Source organism: Bicyclus anynana, chromosome 19 (assembly GCF_947172395.1).
Source record: "Bicyclus anynana chromosome 19, ilBicAnyn1.1, whole genome shotgun sequence".
NCBI classification, from domain to species: Eukaryota; Metazoa; Arthropoda; class Insecta; order Lepidoptera; family Nymphalidae; genus Bicyclus; species Bicyclus anynana.
The window spans coordinates 12,247,991-12,270,546 of NC_069101.1; the positions used below are offsets into that span (position 1 = coordinate 12,247,991).

Below are 22,556 nucleotides of genomic sequence, written 5' to 3' on the forward strand. Positions count from 1 at the left end.
TATATAAGTATTATCTATGCACAGCACAGAGGACGTTTGTACAATCTGTTTCAGCTCGTTCAGTTTTCTATTGTCTATGGATTTTTATTTGTTGATCAATAATGTAAAAAGGATGCCGTTTACTAAAATCAAACTTTAAAATACGTACAAAATGATTTAAATCGAATAATGGGCATTTTAATAGGATAGTCCTTGAAATGTCTATACAAAATATGCTTAAAGTTTCAAGTGATTAATGTGAGTCGTGAGTTAAGAAATTATGAAGTTTTCGTTTCAACATCGAGCATTTTACTGCTACCTCGGCATGAGTGTATGGATTTGTTTTCTTATTACTGGTAAGTGTTAAGTACTAAAACCCAACCTAAGCTTACGCTAAGACTTTTAGCTCTCCATGTTCAGTTATCCAATTTATCGAAAACACTAAGAACAAGAAGTGGGAAGTTAGTTGTGTTTACGTTCATGATTTCGTATTAGGGCCTTAGCTGAACTTTATAATGTTTAAAATATCAATAAAATCAAGCCAACCATTTGTTCCACAGTTGTATATAAGTACATGTCAGTTGAGGAAGACACAGTGGCGTTGAAAGTGATCCAACATGAGTACATCTCCAAAGCTGACTTGGATTATAGAAAGCTGTTTCTACGTATATGTAACCCACCAGATAGCATTGTCCGAGGATCAGAAGGTAATTACAATGATATTTAAAGTCAAAGTCAGGCTGTAGGTCTATTATATTGTTAGTTGCATGCTAGGCCTACTAAGATTACATTGTATTTTGTGTCTTATATTAGATATATTGTGTAAATATCCAAAATGTGGTTCAAACTGATCATAAAATAATGCTCAGACCATTTATTATTGTATAGGACCTGCTTCGCTAGGTGTTACTTTTCTTTTTCTGTCAAAGTAAGTATATGATCAATAATCTAATGTGATTATAATAAAAACTGCCTCTATACAGTTTGCCAAGATTCATGATAATTATATTACGAACGTCATACAGGTGACTGTCTCCGTAGCCATGCTATCTGAGAAACACTTTGGTCTAGTCACTTTTTATAGTAGTAATCGAGATGAATATTTCCATGGATTCACTGTGCGGGTGCAGGGTCCATCGCGTGGTAGAGAGAAGAACTCCCAGCAGAGTCCTGAACTTGTGACTACAGGATGTATGGTTAAGGATTCCCTACATCCTGTTTGTCTGTTAAAGAGCTCCGTAAAAATACCTTTTTGTGTAGTTGAATGGTGTATAAAACTTTTAATTTAGTATAAGGTATATGTCAAATCTAAACTTGTTTTCCTCAGAAAATGAAAGACAATTTTGTTTGTGAATTTGGGTGAGATATCCATCTGATATTTTTCTCACTGTAACAGCTGCAGTAGATGCAGACACTTGGTTGCTGCAAGGGGTCATTGTGGTAACAAGGCACGGTGACCGCGGACCCCTCACGCATCTAAGAGGCGGCGACAAGCTACCTTGCGACACTGTTCCCGTGTCACCCCTGCTTAAAAGGTATATTTAGTGTTATGACTATACATAATTGAAGTTACACCCTCATTGTAAATATGGAATATTTTTTATATTATTAATCAATTTCTGACAAATTAACTATCTACTAAGTTTACTTTATTATTTAATTTACATTTATTTACAATTACTTTTACAAAGAGTAATAAAATCTAAATTAAACCATATGAGAGAGTAAAAAAAACTACTATTTAACTAGCATTTGCTGCTAAATAATTTAAAAAAAAAAACTGAAATATTTCAAGCATTTGAAACATTGCTTTTTCACATGCTACATGCATGCTTTTTTGTCCACTCCCACATACATGCTATGTGAAAGTGAACAACACTTTTCTATTGCTTGGTAATTTTTTTTTGTGTGTATTTAGAGGTACTAGTGGTATTGATCTATTTCTATTGACAGTTATGAAGAATTTGTGTTGAACGCGAGCGCATCAGGGCGTGCATGGTGGGTGACTGCTCCGGGGCCGTTTCACAACTTCCCGTCGCTGCCGCGCGCTGCAGCAACACACTGCGCTCTGGGACAGCTTACCCCCTCTGGGGTCCTGCAAATGATCACTGTGGGTAAGCTCCAAGATTACAATCATCAGCCTTACGCTCAAGGGCTGTAAAGCCAGACTTTATAGGGATTTTGATTTGATGCTATTTAAGCAGGGGCGTAGCTACCGCCGTATTAGCCGGACTTCAGGGGCCTCTTACCCTTACGTTTAAAAGCTAAAATAATTAAAATATTATAAACAATCTTCATTGGTTTGAAGAATAATGAATAAGAAGAATAAGAAATATATTCTTAGATTCTTCAAACATAATATTATGACCTAACATATGAACTAACTAAAAATGGCTATGTAGTTAGTCTGTATGCCGTAGAAGTAGGTGCGAGAGGATTACCAGCAAAATCTCTCTATAACATGCTTAATTATAAACCTTGGCCTCTCTAGAAGTGAAGCTAGTTCTATATTAGAACGAGTATCCAAAGCTGCTCTAATAGGATCTTACCAAATTTGGCTAGGCAGGGAGACAACACAAGCAAAGAAGGGGAGTGTTGATTGATTGTCAAGGAATTCCTTAACCCTACATCCAGTAGTCACAAGTCCTGGACTTTGCTTGGTGTTTTTCTCTCTACCATGCGATGGACCCGGCACCTGCACAGTGAATCACTTACACACACTTCTTTATTGTTTTTTCTTAAGAATACATAATAAAAAATTAATCAACATAATTTTTATTGTTTAATTAAAGGGAACATTCTACGCGAAGCTTATGGTGACAAGTTGGGCACGGAACATATGGATCTAACTGGGAAACGGGAAATGGGTGAGAATTCATGTTTTTGTATTAGCAGTAAGGTAAGGTACAGTAACTACTGTACTATTTTTGGCTGGTGGGAGGCTTCGCCCGTGACTAGTTACCACCCTACCGGTAAAAACGTAACGCCAAGCGATTTAGCGTTCCGGTACGATGTTGTGTAGAAACCGAAAGGGGTGTGAATTTTCATCCTTCTCCTAACAAGTTAGTCCGCATCCATCTTAAATTGTATCATCATTTACCATCAGGTGAGATTGTAGTCAGTCAGTAGTTCTAATGAATAAAAAAATCTCTCTTACATTTGGCAAACATAAAATTTGTTTTCATTTAAAACGCACAAATAGCTAAATAATTTTAGGTACATTTGTATTAAACATAACATCCTGGATGTTGTGTTTTGTATCTTGTCCATATGCAGAAATTATTATCAATAACTAGGCAATCCAGGAAATATTTATTCCAACACAATATTAATATAATATTCTTTATCACTCAAATGTATGGAGTTTATCCAATATGCCTTTATTTTAGAAGGTTTAATTGTATTTTTTAACACACTCTAGAACTGTCTTGTGCCTCCAGTGATTAGCTTATGTGACTTTGGATCTCTTTTCTTTCTTTTAAGTTTCAGTAAAAATTCTCAGCCTAGAGTTGGGAAGTTGGTGTTACCACTCCACTATTATACACTATAATGGCCAGCGGCACACGTCCGCCTCTACATCTCCTCTCACGCACCCGTCGGGGTGTGGGGTTAACGGTTTCGAGTTAAACTCCCTGCCGTGGTATCTGCCGCCAGCCGTTAAAACAGCGATGGGTCGTTGGGTTGGCTTTTAGCCGAAGAGTGTGGGCCTATAGGCTGGTAGGCCGGGAGGTTGCTAATTGCCACCGCCAGGTTGAACCCGCTTGTGGGAGGCCCGGCGGTGACAGAAGTGGCACTATGTCACTGGGTGGGAGGCGGAGCGGGTCGTTGCCCGGGCTGCGTGCGTAGAGCGGGAGTCTATTGGGCGCTGGAGCGCGGCGATCCGGGCGATGCCCTGTACGATGTCCGCGGTAGGGTCGCGGCCTTCCCGGACGGCATTGAGGATCAGTTGCAGCACTTCGAGTGCTGCGACTATCGCGTCGTCGGCGGCTGTCGTTGGCCGCTGGGCTGTCTTGGCGCTGGTTCTGGTGGCGGCGCTGCTGGCCGCGACGTAGTCCGTCGTGGGCGCTGCGCTTGCCGCCTCAGGCTCAGGCGTAGGCTGCTTCTTCTTCCTCCTTGGCTTCTTTTTCTTTTTAGAAGCATCGGGGCCTCCGGGCGCGACCCGCGGTTTGGGGTCGTTCGCTGGAGTCCTGATTGTGGCGCTGGTTTCCTGTGGCGCTTTTGCTCGACGCTTCACCGTAGCCGCCACCGTGCCCGCCTTTTTGTTCCGCGCCTCCCTGCGGAAGACCGGGCAGGCGACGTGGTTGGCTGGGTGGGCGCCGCGGCAGTTAGCGCACGTGGCCGGCTCCTCCAAGGGTCGGGGGCAGCTTTTCGCGCTGTGTCCGCCTCCACAGCGGACGCAGGCTTGCTGGCGATGACAGGCGTATGAGCTATGTCTCCAACCCTGGCAAAAATGACATTGCGCAGGGCCTTTCCTGCCTCTCCAGGTCTCAATTGTGATGCCGGGCATATTGAGCAGTTCTTTGAGCTCATAGATCTGCGGCAGTAGGTTGGGCGTGCGGCGCAGTTCGGCGAAGAAGATGCAGCCCGGTCTGCCGCTCCTTGCTCTGATGGGCCTCACATACTCCGCTTCATACCCCTTCAGTTGCAGGTCTGCGGTGATCTCTTCGGGGGTGGTGTTCACCGGGAGTCCTCGTATGGCGAATTTAACTCGGCGCTCGGCAGGTAGGGAGTAAGAGAACCATTGCAGGTTCTCCTCCTTCTCTATCTTGCCGAGGTATCGCTGTATCACTCTGTACTCGGTGTCGTCACGGGGAATGAATTTAATTCCAGCGCCGAACGGACGGGCGTTGGGATTTGCATTCAAGAGTCTCTTGATCTCCTTGAAATGCCGAGCCCAATTGGGGAATTTCTCCACAATTAATGGCGGGTAACGGCGCGGAGTTTTACCTGGCGGCTTCGGTGGCGCCTGGCTAGCGCTCGATGGGCCGGCCGGAGGCGTGGATATCCGGGGCGGTGGCGTGGCGCGCGCTCGGTCCGCGTACGACGGCGCGTGCGGCGGTGCGTCGCTCGTTTCGGAGGGCGGGCGGCTGGGCTGCGCGCTGCCTTGCTGAGGCGGCGCCGGCGTCGGGGAGTCGCTCATCGCTGAGGGCGGGCGGCTATATGTCTCACTAGCCGGGTAAGATAGCGCGGGCAGCTGGTACTCACTCGTGGCGGATGCCATAGATGAGGTGCGGGAGCGCGGCGGTATCGCTGGCGGGTACAGGCTGTAGCAGGGCGGGAGGACGAGATGTGGGCCAGGGGTAACCCTGAACCGCTTCGTCTCATAGTCCTCGTCGTCCTCCTCGGAGTCCTCCGTTCTAGGCCTCCTAGCATGAGGCCTGGCATCCGGTTCCCCGATCCTTTGATCGGCGAGGCGGTTTACAACCGCGATGGCGTGCAGCTCTTCGTAGGTTAGCTCGGCTGGCGGGATCTTCACGGCATCTTTTTGTGCCTCTAACCGAAGCATAAGGTTGCGGCCTCTCTCTTTTTCGTACTGCGGAATGGTTTGTTCCGCTAGCAGTCCCGCGTTATAGAGGCGTTCCGAGATTATAGTCTGGGCCTCTATAATTATGGGCGACTTCTTCTTTGTTTCAGGCCGGCTCGAAGTGGGCGGCGTCGTCTCTGAACCAGGGTCGCAATCCAGGCTTGGCATGGACGGGCCGGCGGACGAACACAAACTCACTCCGGTGGGATTCGCACTACACTCGATAGCGTCGCGGGCGACCGGCGCCACATTACCGCAATGTGGGGCGGCGCGATTGCGAAAGCCACTGTCCGAGGCGGCGGCGGGCTCTGCGTAGTAAAATCCGCTAGTAATAGCTAGATTGACGTCACGGGCGAGCGCGACGAGGTCGGGCTCGCTGGCGGGCGTGCGCGGACGGTCGGGCGGCCCGGCGCGATCCGGCGCGGCGTGGGCCGCGGGCAGCGCTCGGGCGCTCGGCGGTCGGTCGAACGGCGGCGGCGGTGCGGACGCGAACTGAGGCGCGGCGGGCGCTAATTGTGGCGCGGCGGGCACGAACTGCGGCGCGGCGGTGTACGCGGGCACTCTGGCGGGCGGCGCGGCGCGCACGGAGCGAGCGGTGACCGAAACCGAGGTGGCGGCGCTCGGCGCCAAGCTGTGCACACGCTGCGACGAGCTGGCACTATGTAGTGCCGCGCGGGGCGCGTGTTGCGACGAGCTGGCTGACGGCGCGGGGCGCGTGGCGGCGGCAACGGCGTGCGCGGACGCTCGGCCGGACGGCGCGGTCGCGACTGAGCGCGGCACTGCGCCGGCGGCCGGCGGCGCGCGAGCCGAAGGTGGCACGGCGACAGCGGGGGCTGCGGCGGGGGGCGGGTCGTCCCTCGTTGCAGCGCGGGTTCTTGGGTTTCTCTGGTTAGGATTTCTCCCGGAGTTCTTCGGACGCAGATCCGACCGCGAGGTCTCGCGGGGGAGCATCTCGTCGCGCTGCCCACGGTCTTCAACGAGGTGTGAGACCGGACATCTTGTTCTTGAGACGATCTACTCCGCGATATATCGCGGGCGAAGCTGCGTTAGGTTTATGATAATAAACCGCGGCAGGTTCTAGAGCGTATCGAGGCACGTGCGCGTCCGACGAGTGCGACACTCTGAAAAAAAAAAACCACACGTCCGCCTTCTCTCGATGCCAGAGACAGACTGCCCGCTTTCTCCCACTACCGGTGTATATATACACAAACACTACAGTATTGTAATGTAAAAATTTTGTTTAGGGGGTGTAGCATACAGCACCCGGTACCGGCGCACGTTCCAGTCGCTGCAGGCGCTCGCGTGGGGCAGCACGCGCTCCGCCGCCGCCGCCAAGGAGGCGCACAGTGTGGCCTTCTGCTTCCGACACTGCGCCTGCCAGGCGCAACACGCGCTCGCCAGGTGTGTAGCGTAATCGAGAAGAGTGACAATGGGCAGGGCACATAGCTCGAAGAACCGATGGACTTTGGGGTCCCAAGGTCAAGGGATGGCGACCCCACATCGGTTAGCGCAGGTCGATCCTCCATTAGGTGGACTGAGGAGCCGCTGGATGCTGTCTTCTCGGGACCGTGGTGTTTGGAAGTCTATAGAAGAAGCCTATGCGGCCAGCAGTGGACGTCCAGTCGTCCATCGACTAATAATGATGATGAAAGATCTGAGACATCCTTAATTCATATCTTTTGGACCCACCTATATCGCATACTACACAGGAGTCTTGCTTAGGGTTCATTTATAGGAGCAGCGCGTTGTCAAGGACAGAGGCAACTGCAACCGACAACTGCAGTCGGCGGCGTTTCGGCGGCTGTCGACGACGTATCGACTGCCGCCGAAACGTCGGCGAATGCAGTCATTGGTAGCGATTGCGTCTGTGTAAATAGACCCTTGGTCGAAAAATGCAACGTACTTCGTGTGTAAAAAGATGATATATATATTATAAATACAGTCCCATTAACCATTAGTATAGCGCTCGGCAAACATATTGAACAAAAAGCGGCGTATTGGGAGAAAGTTCGCGCAGGTACACTTTACGACAATGGACAAGGCTGACTGATTGACTCGCTCTGTATCCCCCCGCGCTCTCTTCGACCCACCAAAGAGACCGACAAATCGACTACTGCGCAATTAAATGGATTGTTCAAGATGTTTGCCCAGAATTATAGGTTATGCGAAAGAGCTCTTTGAGCCATTAAGCAGTATTGTATTTTAATTAGAAGGATGACCTTATAGACTTATGCGCAAACGCAGAATATTTTATTAGTGGATAATGTTTCTAGCCATTAATAGAATTAATTTACAAGTGGTCATTTAGGTAGCCAATTACCATTTTCTTGTACCTTAATTTTCAGATTTGTTACTATGTTTTAAGATATGTCTACGTCATTTTATTAAATTTTAACTTTCTAATATGAACAAAATCTATTTCCAGAAAAATCAGTTTACACGCAAGACTCCGTTTAGAATCTCATCCGGCGTTTAAGGAATTGATAAAGAAGCTATCCAAAGTATTATTCGAATCTCAAGAGCACACCGATGCTGACGTAGTCAGAGACGCGCTTCTAGCTTACATGTGCCACGACGTTCCTTTACCCTGCACCCAAAATCCTAATAGAACCCAAAAAAAGCTTTCCCTAAACAAAGGGAAGAGGAAACTCCACTCCCAATCTGTTCCTGGAAGGAGTTTATTAGATGCGGACATTGACAATTTGAACATGGAATTGGATTATATCAACCAACTGGATTTTAATAACGAAATAGGTCGAAAAGCCAGAGATATTATAGGGAAATATGACAAAAAGCCTCCTTTAGATTTTGACGCGCAAATGGAGAGGGAAAAGCTTCTGTATTACCAACAGAGGTACATGGACAATATGGCGTATGATGACGTCGTTATTGTAAAAAAGAATCTAGACGCAGACTTCAACTTTCCAAACGATGCCAGAATGGACACAGACTTCGACGAAGACTATAAAGAGCCAACTCCTGAGAACTCTGAAGAGTTTTGCATAAAAAAAGATCACATTTTGACTCTGTTCCCATATTTAGAATGGAGTTACGAGCAAGAGATAAATAATGTCTACAATAGAAGACGTGGATTGCTAGTCGCTTACGGCTTAATACATAATATAGTTCAAAACATGATACGTATCATATCAGAGAATAAACCTAAATTAGTCCTCTATTCAGGGCACGATAAAACTCTGCAAGCGTTAATTTTAGCTCTAGGTCTAAACAGTTATCACCATTACAACATACAGTATGCTTCTAGAATGATCTTTGAGGTTTACAGGAAAAGGGATTTGAGGGATGAGTTTAAATTCACAAAACGAAGGGCAGTTGCCCAGGATTTCTATTTCAGGGTCGTTTACAATGGCGAAGATGTCACAAATAAACTCAGTTTTTGTAGAAATAAGCAGAATGTTGTAATGAAAGTTTTAGATCCCATAGATGATATGAAGACTTATAATACATATCTGTGTCCTATAGAGAATATAGTTAGATTTATACATGATGATTATTTTGCGGGTTTTAATGTTAGCAACTTTAAAGATGCGTGCGCAACCAGTTATGGCGGTGAGCCGATGTTTTAGACCAGGGGTCGGCAACCTTTTGTAACGGAAGTTTTGCAGCTTGTAAAATATTCCAATTTTTACAGATCTTCAAAAATTTACAATGCTATATTATATTTAGTTTCCAAATTATTTACTTTTATTAAAAATAGTCACCTTAAATTCGTAATAAAATAATATGTATTCGTGTTAGCGTTGCAAATGCTGTTACATTTTTTTTTTATTTATATCTGAAGATAAAGTTTGAAAACGGAGAGTTACAGAAAATTAGATATCCGAGCGAGTACCATACGTTTTTGTTGATTGGACTTTTGTTAAAAGATTCGATGATAAAATAATTACATTTTGTAGTACTTCAAAGCCGTTATTTTGTACAGAAAGAGTTGTAGGTTGCTAACCCCTGATTTTTTGACCCAATATTTTTTTATTAATTTGATATAAATATAATACAGCTGTTGTATGTTTAGTGTAGAATATTTTGAAACATTTTTGAAGTTGTCTATTTATTTATAAACCGCATAATCATGCGTTGGCTATCTAGCTAGGGTTTTGGAATTTAGGTTTTCTATGTGAAATTTCTATATTACAAATTAATTTTTTATACTCAGTTATGCAATATGTCCATGGGTTTCGGTAATATTTCTATACGTTCCAAAACTGTCATATCATAATGTATTAGTTCAATAAATTTTTGCTACAAATATTTATTTATATGTACTTAAAATTATATTATTGATTTTATCGAATGAGATTATAATGTGATAGATATACCATACATTCGAATAACTATTTATTTTATCGAATAAGACATATCGAATTATAAACTGAAAATTGTTACTGATAAAGGCTTTTATTATGTCTTGATATTTGAATGTTTATGACCCAAAATATTAAGTATACTTGATTTATGTTATGTCCTAATTATATTTTTAGTACAAATACGTAGGTACTTAAGTTTTGTTAAACACAATTATTTAGACTGATCGTTTAAGTACATTAATTAAACATATCAGACCAATGATATTAAATACTGTTAGATGTGTTACTAGCGCATGAATGAGGCGCTCAAAAGAGGAAATTTGTTGTTAGTTGTGGTCAAGAACGAACGTTATTTAAACAAATCATATCTAAACATCGTCTACAATGTCGATTTGTGTGTTCAGGAAGTGTAAAAACTATATATATAAATATACAGGGTGCTCGGGAGTAGTTCCCATAATATCGAGGTGTTGACAAGTCCATTTATAGGAGCAGCACCGCGTAACTATTTTATTTTACTAAAAAAAAAATATGTTTTTATACAAAGTAATTCAAATAGTTCCGACTATCTAAGTAACACGCCAATATCTATCCTTGCATTTTAAATTAAGTAATCGTAGTGGTAAGACTGTCGATATAGACGAGATATTGCAACTGGCACTCCGCACTTCACTAATAAGCTACTTCATGATATTTATCAATGAACTAGCTGACGCCACGCGGTTTCAGCCGCGTCGTTCTCGTTCCCGTAAAATGCGGGGATAATATATAGCCTTCCTCTATTAATGGGCTATCTAACACTGAAAGAATTTTTCAAATCGGACCAGTAGTTCCTGAGATTAGCGCGTTCAATCAAAAAAACAAACAAACTCTCCGCTTTATATATAAGTATAGATAAGTTTAACTAGGTCGTAATATAAGGATGCGATATAATGGACACAATTTATGATCTATTTACAAAATTAATATTTTTTACTCCGTAGTGTTCCTTAGACACTTTTAATAAATTTTCCTTGAAGTATAGAACCCTAGAGTTATGGGAAACACTCCCAAGCACCCTGTATAATGGAATTAAAGACAAAATTGTGCATGTATGCCTATAATTTGAATCACTTTTTGCAGTTATTCTGTAGGGACGTAACCGATCTACAGTATAAATTATCATTGTATCAGACAATATTAAAGACAAATTGATCTTTAAAAACTCTACATTATCATTTAGATATTTATTTTTCGATTGTTTACAATTATTGTTATTTTTAAGGCTAATAATGTCATATCATTAATTTTAATAATATCAAGATCTCATATCAATTGTTATGTTATTTTAATAATTCCTTATTTAGACTGATTGTTTAAGTACATTCTCATTTTCATTGTTTATATCATATAGTTAAAATAAACTTCACTCAGTTATTATAATTTTTTCATGTATTTTTGCTTTATTTTTATACATTTTTTGGTTAATTTTTTTTTGGTATATGTAATAGAATACCTAGTTAAAGAAACTGGATAAAATTCATTATTATTAATTTATAAATATGTCATCTACGTAATGAAATTATTAGATATAGAAAAATAATAGCACAATTCTTTTTTGAATAAATTGGATTTTTTGTATTTCAGGTTACTATTTTCTTAAATATTCTTTACGCTTTATTTTATACATGATTTATTGAACGGTTTTTTTTAACGTTACTTTAGTGTTCTTTTAACATTAAGTTACTTTATCAAGAACGATAATTAATAAATAAATTATTGTATTGAAAATCTAGACGACATTTCTCAAAAACTCGAAATATGTATCTTATATAAAATCGTTGTTTTCGCATTGTTCAAAAAGAAATTCCAGAAATTCATAATCAACCCAATAGATATACTAAAATAAGAATCGAGAAGCAATTATTGTTTTTTATATCCTATAAATAATTATTGGTTTTTAATCGCATAATTTGACTATTTAAATTTTCAGGACTTGTTTTATAGAAATTTGATTTGATACTTACTGATTTCTATGATAATAATTAATGTTGTACCTACCGGTATAAAAATACTAACTATTGCCATCCTGCATTTATTCTGTTTTTACGAGGCTGTATATAATATTGTAATATTATTTTTATCAAATTAGTGTTATAATAACTAAAATAGTCGTTATATTTAGACTATGGTCAAACATATAATCTAACATTAAAAGACTGCACATAGTATTTAATTTTAAGGTTTATATAATATGAATACATTCTCAAGTTTAACATATCAATATACTGTCATTTTGGTTCAAATTATATGCTGGTGTGTGTACCTATTTATTATAATAATTGTGTTAAGTTTGTTTTCATTTAATAATGCTAAAATAATTTTAAAGCAAGAAAAAGGATCTTTACAATAATACAGTACAGGCGATAGTAGACTACTGCATCGATCTCTTATAAAATAAAAAGTGAATGCACAATCAGCAACCAAAAAATGCTCAATGAGTGCCAAACACAACTTCTTGGCACTCAATACAAGTAGTCGCATTTGCAAATTCAACCACATCGTTCTACTAGAGTGAAATTTTTTGAGACATGATTTTTTTCATATTTTTTGAGACATGATTTTTTTCATATTTTTTGAGACGTGATATTTTTCATATTTTTTAAGACATGATTATATGGAAATTTTAGTTTTTAAATATGTTTTTGACAATATGAGCCAAAACGCCTGTCAGCCATGACAATCTAGACAACTGTTTCATGACGTCACTATAATAAATCGCATACAAATGGAGCGTATGACAAAAATATCAAATAGCTCGACGTTTAGTACATCAAGTGTGTTAGTGACGTCACAAAATGGACGACAGCGTTTTTGATGTTTGGAAAATTAAAAAAAACGTGATATTTAAATTAAGTTTTTTTATGAAATCCTTAACTTTTATTAATTGATATCAATATATTTCGTACTCTTATCCCATGTACTACACGAAATGAATATTGTTTATATTAAATTTGATATGAGTCAACTACCCTATTGTTTCCAGCTTAGTGATCTCTTTTACCCGCCAAGAGATAGATAGAGAAAGACGACAAGATGGCCGATTTTGGCGACGCGCAAACTTTTCGTACGCGCACTCTAATATGTATTTAGTTAGTTCCTGGGCCTTGAGACTATAAAACAAAAACATTGTTTTAAAACTTATAATAGGTATATTGTACCTACTCGTATCTAAAAGCACAAATTGCTATTATTGTTTGACATATCATTATGTTAAGCCCAATTTAGTATTTATTAGGTGTAATTATCTAATTAAATCTGTATATTCTGACTGTACATTAATAAAATAATTATTATAATATATTAACTAGCAAAATGTAATATTGTAATAAATCGTTGAATTATTTTTGAAGTATTTTTTATTAATTAGTAATAATTACCTCATCTACATGTAATGGTTGCACGACAATTTATATTTGGTTAGTAGGTTGGTATTATTAGTAAGTAGGTAAGCTGCAAATTAATTTAACTTACAAAATAACATGAATAGTTTAAACTAAAAAAACACGCTTGATACCCATAACATGGGGGTATATTTCGAATATCTTGGACGTCCGCCATACTGGATTTAAGTCATGTGACATTTTTTTTCGCATTCCTGACAGCAAACCCTTTCATTTGATATCCATATGAAGGGGGTGGATTTCAAACATCCAGTCCGCCATCTTTGGATTTGTAATGGCGTTTCTTAGCTAGTCTAGTAGCTTAGTATAGTCATCAGAACACAGAGCGTGTGCAAAATTTCATACTAATCGAAGACCGGGAAGTGGGTCAAATTCATCGATCGAAAACGTCGCGAACTGTAATTGGTTTTGCACATTGAGTACGTCGTCACTCGTAACACATTTCTCTTTATTCAATGTTGTGGCTTGTGTTTTACATTTCCAAAATGTATACGAAAGCGTAATTCAGGAATTAAAATGAAAAAAAAGTAAATATTTTTTCAAGTCCACGTCTACTCACAGCATGCGCTTGCTACGTACTGAGATAAGATGTGCGTGCACGTCTTTGGATAATGACATAAAATTGTGCGTTCTTTAGTATGGAGGGGCCCATCTAACGATTTATATCGATGGTCAAATTAAGATTCCAGCCCCGTATGATTGATTGATACGGCTGATACTGCGGTAGCTACGCCCCTGGTTCTTAAAATAAAATAAATAAATAAAAATAGCCTTTATTCTCTGACTGCTGAATACATATGATATACCTAATACTATTACTTAATTTATACACCAGAGCAATCAGGTTGTCCTTCGACATAGGCCTCCTCCAGACTTTTCCACTCTACTCGATCTCTGGCCTTTCCTCGTCATCCTTTCGGCAGGTCATCCCCTCATGTGGTCGTCCTTGTCTCCTTTTCCCATATCTGGGGTACCATTGCATGACCTCTTTGGACCATTTTTCTTTAGAGGATCTAAGTAAGAGATCCCTGGTTCTTACTTTGAATAAACATAGGTAAGTAATTCGATTTTGATACTGAACTGTTAGTAGGTTGGTAATGTAACTAGGTAGGTAAGCTACAAATTAAATTAACTTACAAAACAATAGTAACCTTGACAGTGACCGACTGTATTCAAATTCGTCCCACATTTAAAACGTAGATAGATATACCTACCTACGTACAAAGTTAGTGCGTCAGTTAAATAGAACCGATAATAAGAGATAGGGCATATCTTCGTCAGAGGAGATCTACAATGGTTGATGACCTTTGGCTCAGTTGTGCGAATCTGTACGTACCTATCTAAGTACTTAGAGGTCGAGGATTCTTATTTTTAACCCCTGACGCAAAACGACGGGGTTTTAATGAAGTCTGACGTGTCTGATTGTGTATTTGTGTGTATATAAGTGTGTGTGAACGGATGAACCAATTGTTATTTTCTTCTTTTCATTTGAAAGGTGAGATAATCGGAGATGTTCTTCTATGTTTGATGACAATGACAAATTACATATTTTTTCAAAACTCCCAACATGAAATAATGACACCATGACAAATTTCAAATCGAAAATGGCCGCCACTTCTAAATTCGGATTGGGTCAGTGGTTTTATAAATTTTATCAATTTTAATGTTACATTAACAGCCGATAGACGTCAACTGCTGGACTAAGGCCTCTTGCATGGACAACGGTCTCGAGCCGCCAGTATCCAGCAGCTCCCTGCAACCCGCTTGCTCTTCGGTCCACCTAGTGGGGGTTAGACCAACACTGCGCTTTCCGGTGCGGGGTCGCCATTCCAGTTCCCTTGGGACTTGGGGTCGACCATCTTCGAACTATGTGGCCTGCCACTTCAGCTTTGCGACTCGCTGAGCTATGTCAGTGACTTTGGTTCGTCTGCGGATCTCCTCATTCCTGATTCGATCACTGAGAGAAATGATAATGTTAGGAAATATTAATGTTACGCAGACATAGGGTCCATGCCTGTGTAGAACTACTGAAATTGCCTAATATATACAAAAAAAAAATACCGACCGAATTGAGAACCTCCTCCTTTTTGAAGTCGGTTAATAAATATTACAATTTATTAAAAGCAAGATTTTCATTTGTTTATTTGTAGTGAACTGAGCTGAAATCGCTAGTGTTTCTTAAGTTAAAAGATATAGTAGCCTAGTCTAGCTACAATAATTAAATTAACAGCTTCTTTGGCCTAAAGTCTACAGTCGGCGGTCTTAGATCACGACGTCCTCGAATTTTTTTATTTTATTTATTTATTACAAGTTAGCCCTTGACTACAATCTCAATCAGTAAGTGATGATGAAATCTAAGATGGAAGTGGGATAACTTGTTAGGAGGAGGATGAAAATCCACACCCCTTTTCTGCACGACTTCGTACCGGAACGCTAAATCGCTTAGAGGTACATCTTTGTAGGTAGGGTAATAACTAACCACGGCCGTAATCTCCCACCAGCCAAAAGTTCCAAGTTAGGCTATGAAAAAGTATTTCTTTCAAGAAATTTCTAGTGCCTACCTACCTACTTAACTAGCTTACCTCAATGCATCTGAAAGCATGGTTGACATTCATGACATCGGTATGTAGGCAAAGAAGTCGTTTAAAATTATACGCAATTTCTACGGTATTTTATAGAAAAACAATTTTTTCAATTAGTTAGGTATGTTATTTACATTGCAATGCATACCTGAGACACGTGTTCGAAAAGGTGGCTCAAAGGTGGCCTTGGCATTGACCAATTGTATTCACAATACATTTTTGTTTCGCGTTACTGATTCGTCATAGCTTTTACTTAAAAGCGATATCTGAATGGTGTGTTCATGTATCCAATTTCAGTTGGATACACGTGGATACCTGCAGGGTATGTCGGTGTGCGATCATCGACGTTTCTAGGATTTTTTTCCTAGGGTGGGCGTGGCCCCCCATATCAAGTCTATTATAAAGGGTTGATAAAGATGATCATAATAGGAATTCTATTATGATACTTATATATATTCGGTAGCCCAGTATCCTAGGGTGGGCACAGGTCCATTCCAGAGTGAACGCTAAATCGCTTGGCGGTACGTCTTTGGTAACTAGCCACGGCCGAATCCACCAGCCAGACCGGTACTAATTAAGAATACCTCAATCGACCCAGCTGGGATCGAACCCAGTGCCCATACCATTGTATGGGCACTGGAGTAGCGTGGTGGGTCTAAGCTCCATATCCCCTCTCCATAAGGAGAGCCTGGCTCTGTAGTGGGCCGTTAAAATAGACAGTTAATGTTAGACCTACTATAATACACAGTATTAAAATATATGAAGACCAAAGTACTGTTTATGTTGGCTCTCAACCTTTTTTTACCCACACCCACAATTTGAGATTAATTCTATATTCGAACAGCCTATTAGCTATCTATTTCAAGCTCTTAAAACAATTTAAATTCAAACGAAATGTTAAAAATTTTCATGTCATCGAAATTAATATAATTGAAACGTAAAGTCTTTCAGTTAAATGCTTAAGTAAATTTTACAAAACAAAATCGTATTAGGAGACTTTTTATTAGACTATATTATTTTAATCTTGCTACAAAAAAGATTCTGTACCATTTCAATGCCCTGTTCTCTTACCTTTCACAGCCTCACAGACAGTTTCAAAGGCCCACAGCAGAGGCGTTGTAATCCAAATTGCGAACCTATGGACTTTACATGGTACTTCGTCTACGTGAGATAAAATATTACGGTACATATAGCAGATTACGATCTGTGATGGATAGCCTTGTTTACGGCGGAGTCCAGAGGTGTGACCGCGTGCGCCGGTGCTCGGTACGCAGATTTGCACCTACATCTACATATTTATAGATAAGAACGTAAACAGGTATCACGCCACTCGCAGTCACGTGTGCTGTCGGACATTCCGGCCTTGTTATTGTTGTTTTTTAACTAATTAGTAGGTGAATTAAAATGTTACGTATATCACAGAATACATAACTGCCCCTGTAGCCAAGTGGCACGTCGATTCTCTTTCTACGATCGCATACGCTTCGAAAACTAGATTCATTCCCATACATTTTTCTAGTTTTCGAAGCGTATGCGATCGTAGAAAGACAATCGACCTGTACTTACAAGTTTTGTATGTATTTATCATCAACAACACAACAAGAGTGAGTCGAATATACGCACAATGGCCAACCCCCTAGTGACCAAGCGCGGAAAAGGCCCAAAAAAAAGAAGAAGATAGGTTATATTCGGCCCGCTCTTGTACACGAATCTCATCTCAGAATGGGAGAGGTTACGCTTAGGTATAGCACAGTAAAAATATAATTATCTAGATTCTGTGCTTATAGTCTACCATGCTGGCCCAATGTGGATTGGCAGACTTCACACGTAGATGATTAAGAAAATTCTCAGTTATGCAGGATTCCTCCTCCTCATGGATACAGACATATTCTTATCTAAATGACTTCTTAATACAACAAAATGAAAACTGAGAATTGAGTTAAACAGTTCGAAATTTTGATAAAGGCCGTTAAAAATAGATAAATAAATAAACTCGTATATGCTTTGTTTTATTGATCATTGATTTGAAGTTGTTATTGAATCTCTCACGGACAAAGTTAACAGTTATCTACAGCTAGTTTATACATATACCTTATAACAAAATCACAGACGTCGTCGGCTAGATTCTGAATAATTTTGCGTTGGAAAATATGTTTTTTGTGGGGTCTCCAAGAAACTAGTGTGCATATTAAATGAGCACCTTTTCAACATTATTTATATATCTACGTAGGTACGGAAAACTCTAGAATAAAACTATTGAATCTTGGGGCACGCTTACTAAAAAAGTGTGAATATTTATTATTTACTTCTGTAGGGCTAAATATAAGCTCCACGACATATCTGGTGAAGAGTAAAGACAAAAGAATGTCGACCAATAGCGACATGTACTTCCTGTTCAGCGCTTTTGGTTAGGATATTTTGTCTTCACGACACCATGTCGTGGCGAACATGCTAGGCTTATTGGTGTGTACTACCTGCTATCGATACTTAGATAAATATTTTAAGAGTTAATAGCCTTGTCCTGCAGTTTCACTCGTCTATAATTTAATAGAACCATCGTAGATATACTAACTACAAAGAAAAATAGTTTTTAAAAAGCAATGTTCAAGAGATTAACCCGTTGAAACAAAACATATGTATTTTATTTTATCATATATAATAGTAATTATGAAACTATTTTTGGATTTTTGTATGTTATAAACTGAAGAGTCCGTTTGTTTGTTTGTTTGGTTTAACGCCCTAATCTCAAGAACTACCTGGTCCAATTTGAAAAATTCTTTCAGTGTTAGATACCCCATTTATCGAGGAAGGCTATGTAGGAAGGCTACATATTATCCCCGTATTTCTACGGGAACGGGAACCACGCGAATGAAACCGCGCGGCGTCAGCTAGTTACAGAATAAACTGTCAGGCGCATCACCACCCAGCGAAAACTACTGAAAGTTGAATACCTTTGAATTAAGTAGGGTCAAAGTTTTCGACTTAAGTTTCGGTATTATGTGACCTTTCGCTTTTATAATACAGATATACATAGATTTATGCATACTTGTATGTATATAAACGTGTTTTCAAAGTGGAGGTGTGTCTATTGCGTATGAGTTGAGTCAGCGCCAACTGGCGCAGTTACGTGTACCTACTCAAGTGATAGTAAACACGTTCAAGGCTTTATGAATTAATAATGGTGTTTTTTAAAAAACATTCATTTATTCCACAGCTCGGGAAACGTGACTGTGAACGTTAGATAATGCTTTACATAGGCGCCATTTCCAGGAATAGAGCACTTTGTGACAGAGCTCGTCTGACGTGATGTCGTCAAGCATAGCTGTCTCTAAGGTGTGGTTCATCATCATCATTATCGTCATGGACGTCCTCTTGCATGGACCTCCAAGCACAACGGTCTCGAGCCGCCAGCATCCAGCGGCTTCCTGCAACCCGCTTGTCTTCGGTCCACCTAGTGGGGGTTCGACCGACACTGCGCTTTTCGGTGCGGAGTCGCCATTCCAGAACCTTGGGACCCCAACGTCCATTGGCTCTTCGATGTGGCCTGCCCATTGCCACTTCAGCTTTAGGCGTACTTCATAATTCTCTATGTGTCTTAGTTTTTATAGTACAGGCTATACGTTTACTTTTTGACTAAGTGATGATGTGTGTATTGTGTAATTATATTTATTTGTTCCTCAGACGAAGCTCTATCACAAAACCTACTATTCCCGTTGCGTTTACAGTATCAGCTGCGAAATAACTTTTTAAAGTTATTCAATTGCGTCATTAACATATTTAAATTGTTATTTTAATATGAAATATACAACGCAGACATCTCATTTTAAATTCAAAGTCAATCAAATCAAATCAAAATCAAAAATCATTTATTTCAAGTAGGCTCAGTTTACAAGCACTTTTGACACGTCAGTTGACTATTTGTAAAGATTCTACCACCGGTTCGGAAGGCAGGTTCTGCTGAGAAGATACCGGCAAGAAACTCAACAGTTGCTCTTTTGAAAAATTCATACAGTATTATAATTTACAATTAATAACAATTACTGTTTACATTTTTTATAGTTTTACTTTCTGTGTGAAGGTGGAAGCTGATCCAACGACCTCCAAGCATCTTTATCATTAAGGAACTCATCAATGTTGTAGTACCCTCGACTAAGTAGATGTTTTTTAACACATTGCTTAAAGCTATGCATTGGCAGGTCCATCACAGTCTTGGGGATCTTATTATAGAAGAGTACACCCAAAACTACAAAAGATTTTTTTACTCTTTGGAGACGATATGCAGAAATAACTAACTTATGCCCGTGTCTAGTAAGACGTGGGTTTAAATCTCCTTTTCGTTTGTACAAATTAATATTTTGTCTTACATATACTATACTGTTATATATATATTGACAGGCTACTGTTAGTATACCTATTTCTTTAAACTTTTGACGGAGGGACTCGCGTGATTTTAATTGATATATTGCTCGAATTGCTCTTTTTTGAAGAACAAATATAGATTGTATATCGGCAGCCTTGCCCCACAATAAAATACCGTAAGACATTACGCTGTGAAAGTACGCAAAATAAACAAGCCTAGCTGTATCAACATCAGTAAACTGTCTTATTTTTCTCACGGCAAATGCCGCTGAGCTAAGTTTACCAGACAGTTTTTCTATATGAGCACCCCACTGAAGTTTACAATCCAAGGTCACTCCCAGGAAAACTGTGGAACTCTCCATTTCCAGTGTTTCACCATCGATCATTATAGACTTATCTAATTTTTTAACATTTGGCAATGAAAACTCAATACATTTAGTTTTCTTGGCATTCAAAAGTAGATTATTTGCAGTGAACCAATGCGACACATGCCATATGGCACGGTTTACGTCGTCAGAGTTATCTTTATTTCTGTCGGACTTAAAAATTAAGGATGTGTCATCAGCAAACAGTACAATCTCACATATGCCGCTGACATGGTATGGTAAATCGTTTATGTACACTAAAAATAGAAAAGGACCCAGAATTGAACCCTGTGGGACGCCCATTATGGTAGTGGAACCGTGCGACTTTATATCATTTATGCATACCTTCTGCGTTCTATCACTGAGATAAGAGGCAATGAGATCGAGTGCAACACTTTTGATGCCATAGTGGCTTAACTTGAGTAGAAGGGTGTTATGGTCAACACAATCGAACGCCTTGGACAGATCACAGAACACACCAATAGCATTCTTAGAACCTTCCCATGCTTCATAAATATGTTTTAAAAGTTTAGCCCCTGCATCAGTTGTATTGCGACCTTTTGTAAAACCATACTGTTCAGGATGAAACAAGTTATTTAAATTAAAATGACATAAAAGTTGATTTAATATGATTTTTTCAAAGACCTTGCTAAGTGTTGGCAATATTGTAGTCGGTCTATAATTATTAAGATCTGATTTGTCTCCTGATTTAAAAAGTGGTATCAATTTGCCATGCTTCATTAGGTTCGGAAAAATACCTAAGTCCACACATTCATTAAAAATAATGGCTAAGTGGGGAGCAATTACATCAATTATATTAGATATAACTTTCACTGACATGCCCCACAGATCTCCGGTTCTTTTTAATTTTAACAAATTGAAAGATTTTTTAATGTCTGATACAGTTATGTGGTGAAATTCAAAAAGAACGTTGCACTCTTTAACATTGCCTCTTAATAGTCTCTGGGCTTCCGTAGCAGACGAATCTAGTGAATCAGTTAACAAGATAGGAACATTCTGGAAAAAATCTTCAAAGGCATTAACAACCTCGATATCAGTGTTTACCTTTTTGTCATTGACAATTAATTCAAAACTGATATCCCGCGGTTTGATTTTTCCTGATTCTCTATTAATTATATTCCAGGTGGTTTGTATCTTGTTCTCAGACTCAATTATTTTCTGTTTGATGTGTAACGATTTCGCAAGAATACAAACACGTTTGAAAATTTTTGAGTAACTTTTGACATAATCTAAATAAGTTCGCGTTTGAGTATATTGTTTTTCCTCGTACAACTCGTACAGTTTGTCTCTACTTTTGTAAATGCCTACAGTAGCCCATTCGCTAAACTTTAATTTTTGACTAGCATTAATGCGTTTAAAGTTAAAAATTTTACTAAACTCTCTGTCTATTGTCTTGAAAAGTGTACCAAAGAGCATGTCTGGATGATTATTTTCAAATGCAAGACTTGGAATTTTAGAAATAATTGTGTTTTTGAATCGCTTTAATTTACTTTCAGTTATTGGCCTACACTTTACCCATTGATTGCTATTGGTTTTATTATTTAAGATAGTAATTATTTGACCACTATGATCAGAGCTTAATTTATTTATTATCTTCTTTCTCTCAAGCACACAATTATAAAATATATTATCCAGACAGGTACCTGAAGTTGCGGTTATCCTAGTAGGTTCGTTAAAAGCATGCATCAAATCAAAACATTTAAATAAGTTAAGAAATCTAACAGATTTTGAGTTTTCTGTTAGAATATCAACATTAAAATCGCCGCAAATCAGTATTTGTTTGGAAGATGTGCACAATCGCCTCATTACATCTTCCATTACCTCTTCAAATTGATCAAAGTCAGCAGGAGGGGGTCTGTACACGCATACTATAATAATTTGTTCCAACTCCACACAAGAAAGTTCAACAATGCATTCCACAGAAAGACGAACTATATCTTTTCTATCCTTACATTTTA

General features: G+C 39.5%; 1 protein-coding gene across 1 annotated transcript; it reads left to right on the top strand.

Annotated features, from left to right (window-relative positions):
- The first annotated feature begins 57 nt into the window (after positions 1-57).
- Positions 58-9,704, top strand: LOC112044596 (uncharacterized). The gene is made up of 7 exons (XM_024080477.2): positions 58-335; positions 540-686; positions 1,376-1,514; positions 1,933-2,093; positions 2,772-2,846; positions 6,748-6,904; positions 7,929-9,704. Exons 1-7 carry the CDS (start codon positions 260-262, stop codon positions 9,088-9,090), a joined length of 1,917 nt encoding a protein of 638 aa, XP_023936245.2. The 5' UTR covers positions 58-259; the 3' UTR covers positions 9,091-9,704.
- Positions 9,705-22,556: the final 12,852 nt, after the last annotated feature.

Excerpts from the sequence above, each read along its gene's own strand:
- LOC112044596 (XM_024080477.2), top strand. The coding sequence starts at position 260 with ATGAAGTTTTCGTTTCAACATCGAGCATTTTACTGCTACCTCGGCATG. Across the intron at positions 687-1,375 it reads CATTGTCCGAGGATCAGAAG|CTGCAGTAGATGCAGACACT; the intron begins GTAATTACAATG and ends TCACTGTAACAG. Across the intron at positions 2,847-6,747 it reads AACTGGGAAACGGGAAATGG|GGGGTGTAGCATACAGCACC; the intron begins GTGAGAATTCAT and ends AATTTTGTTTAG.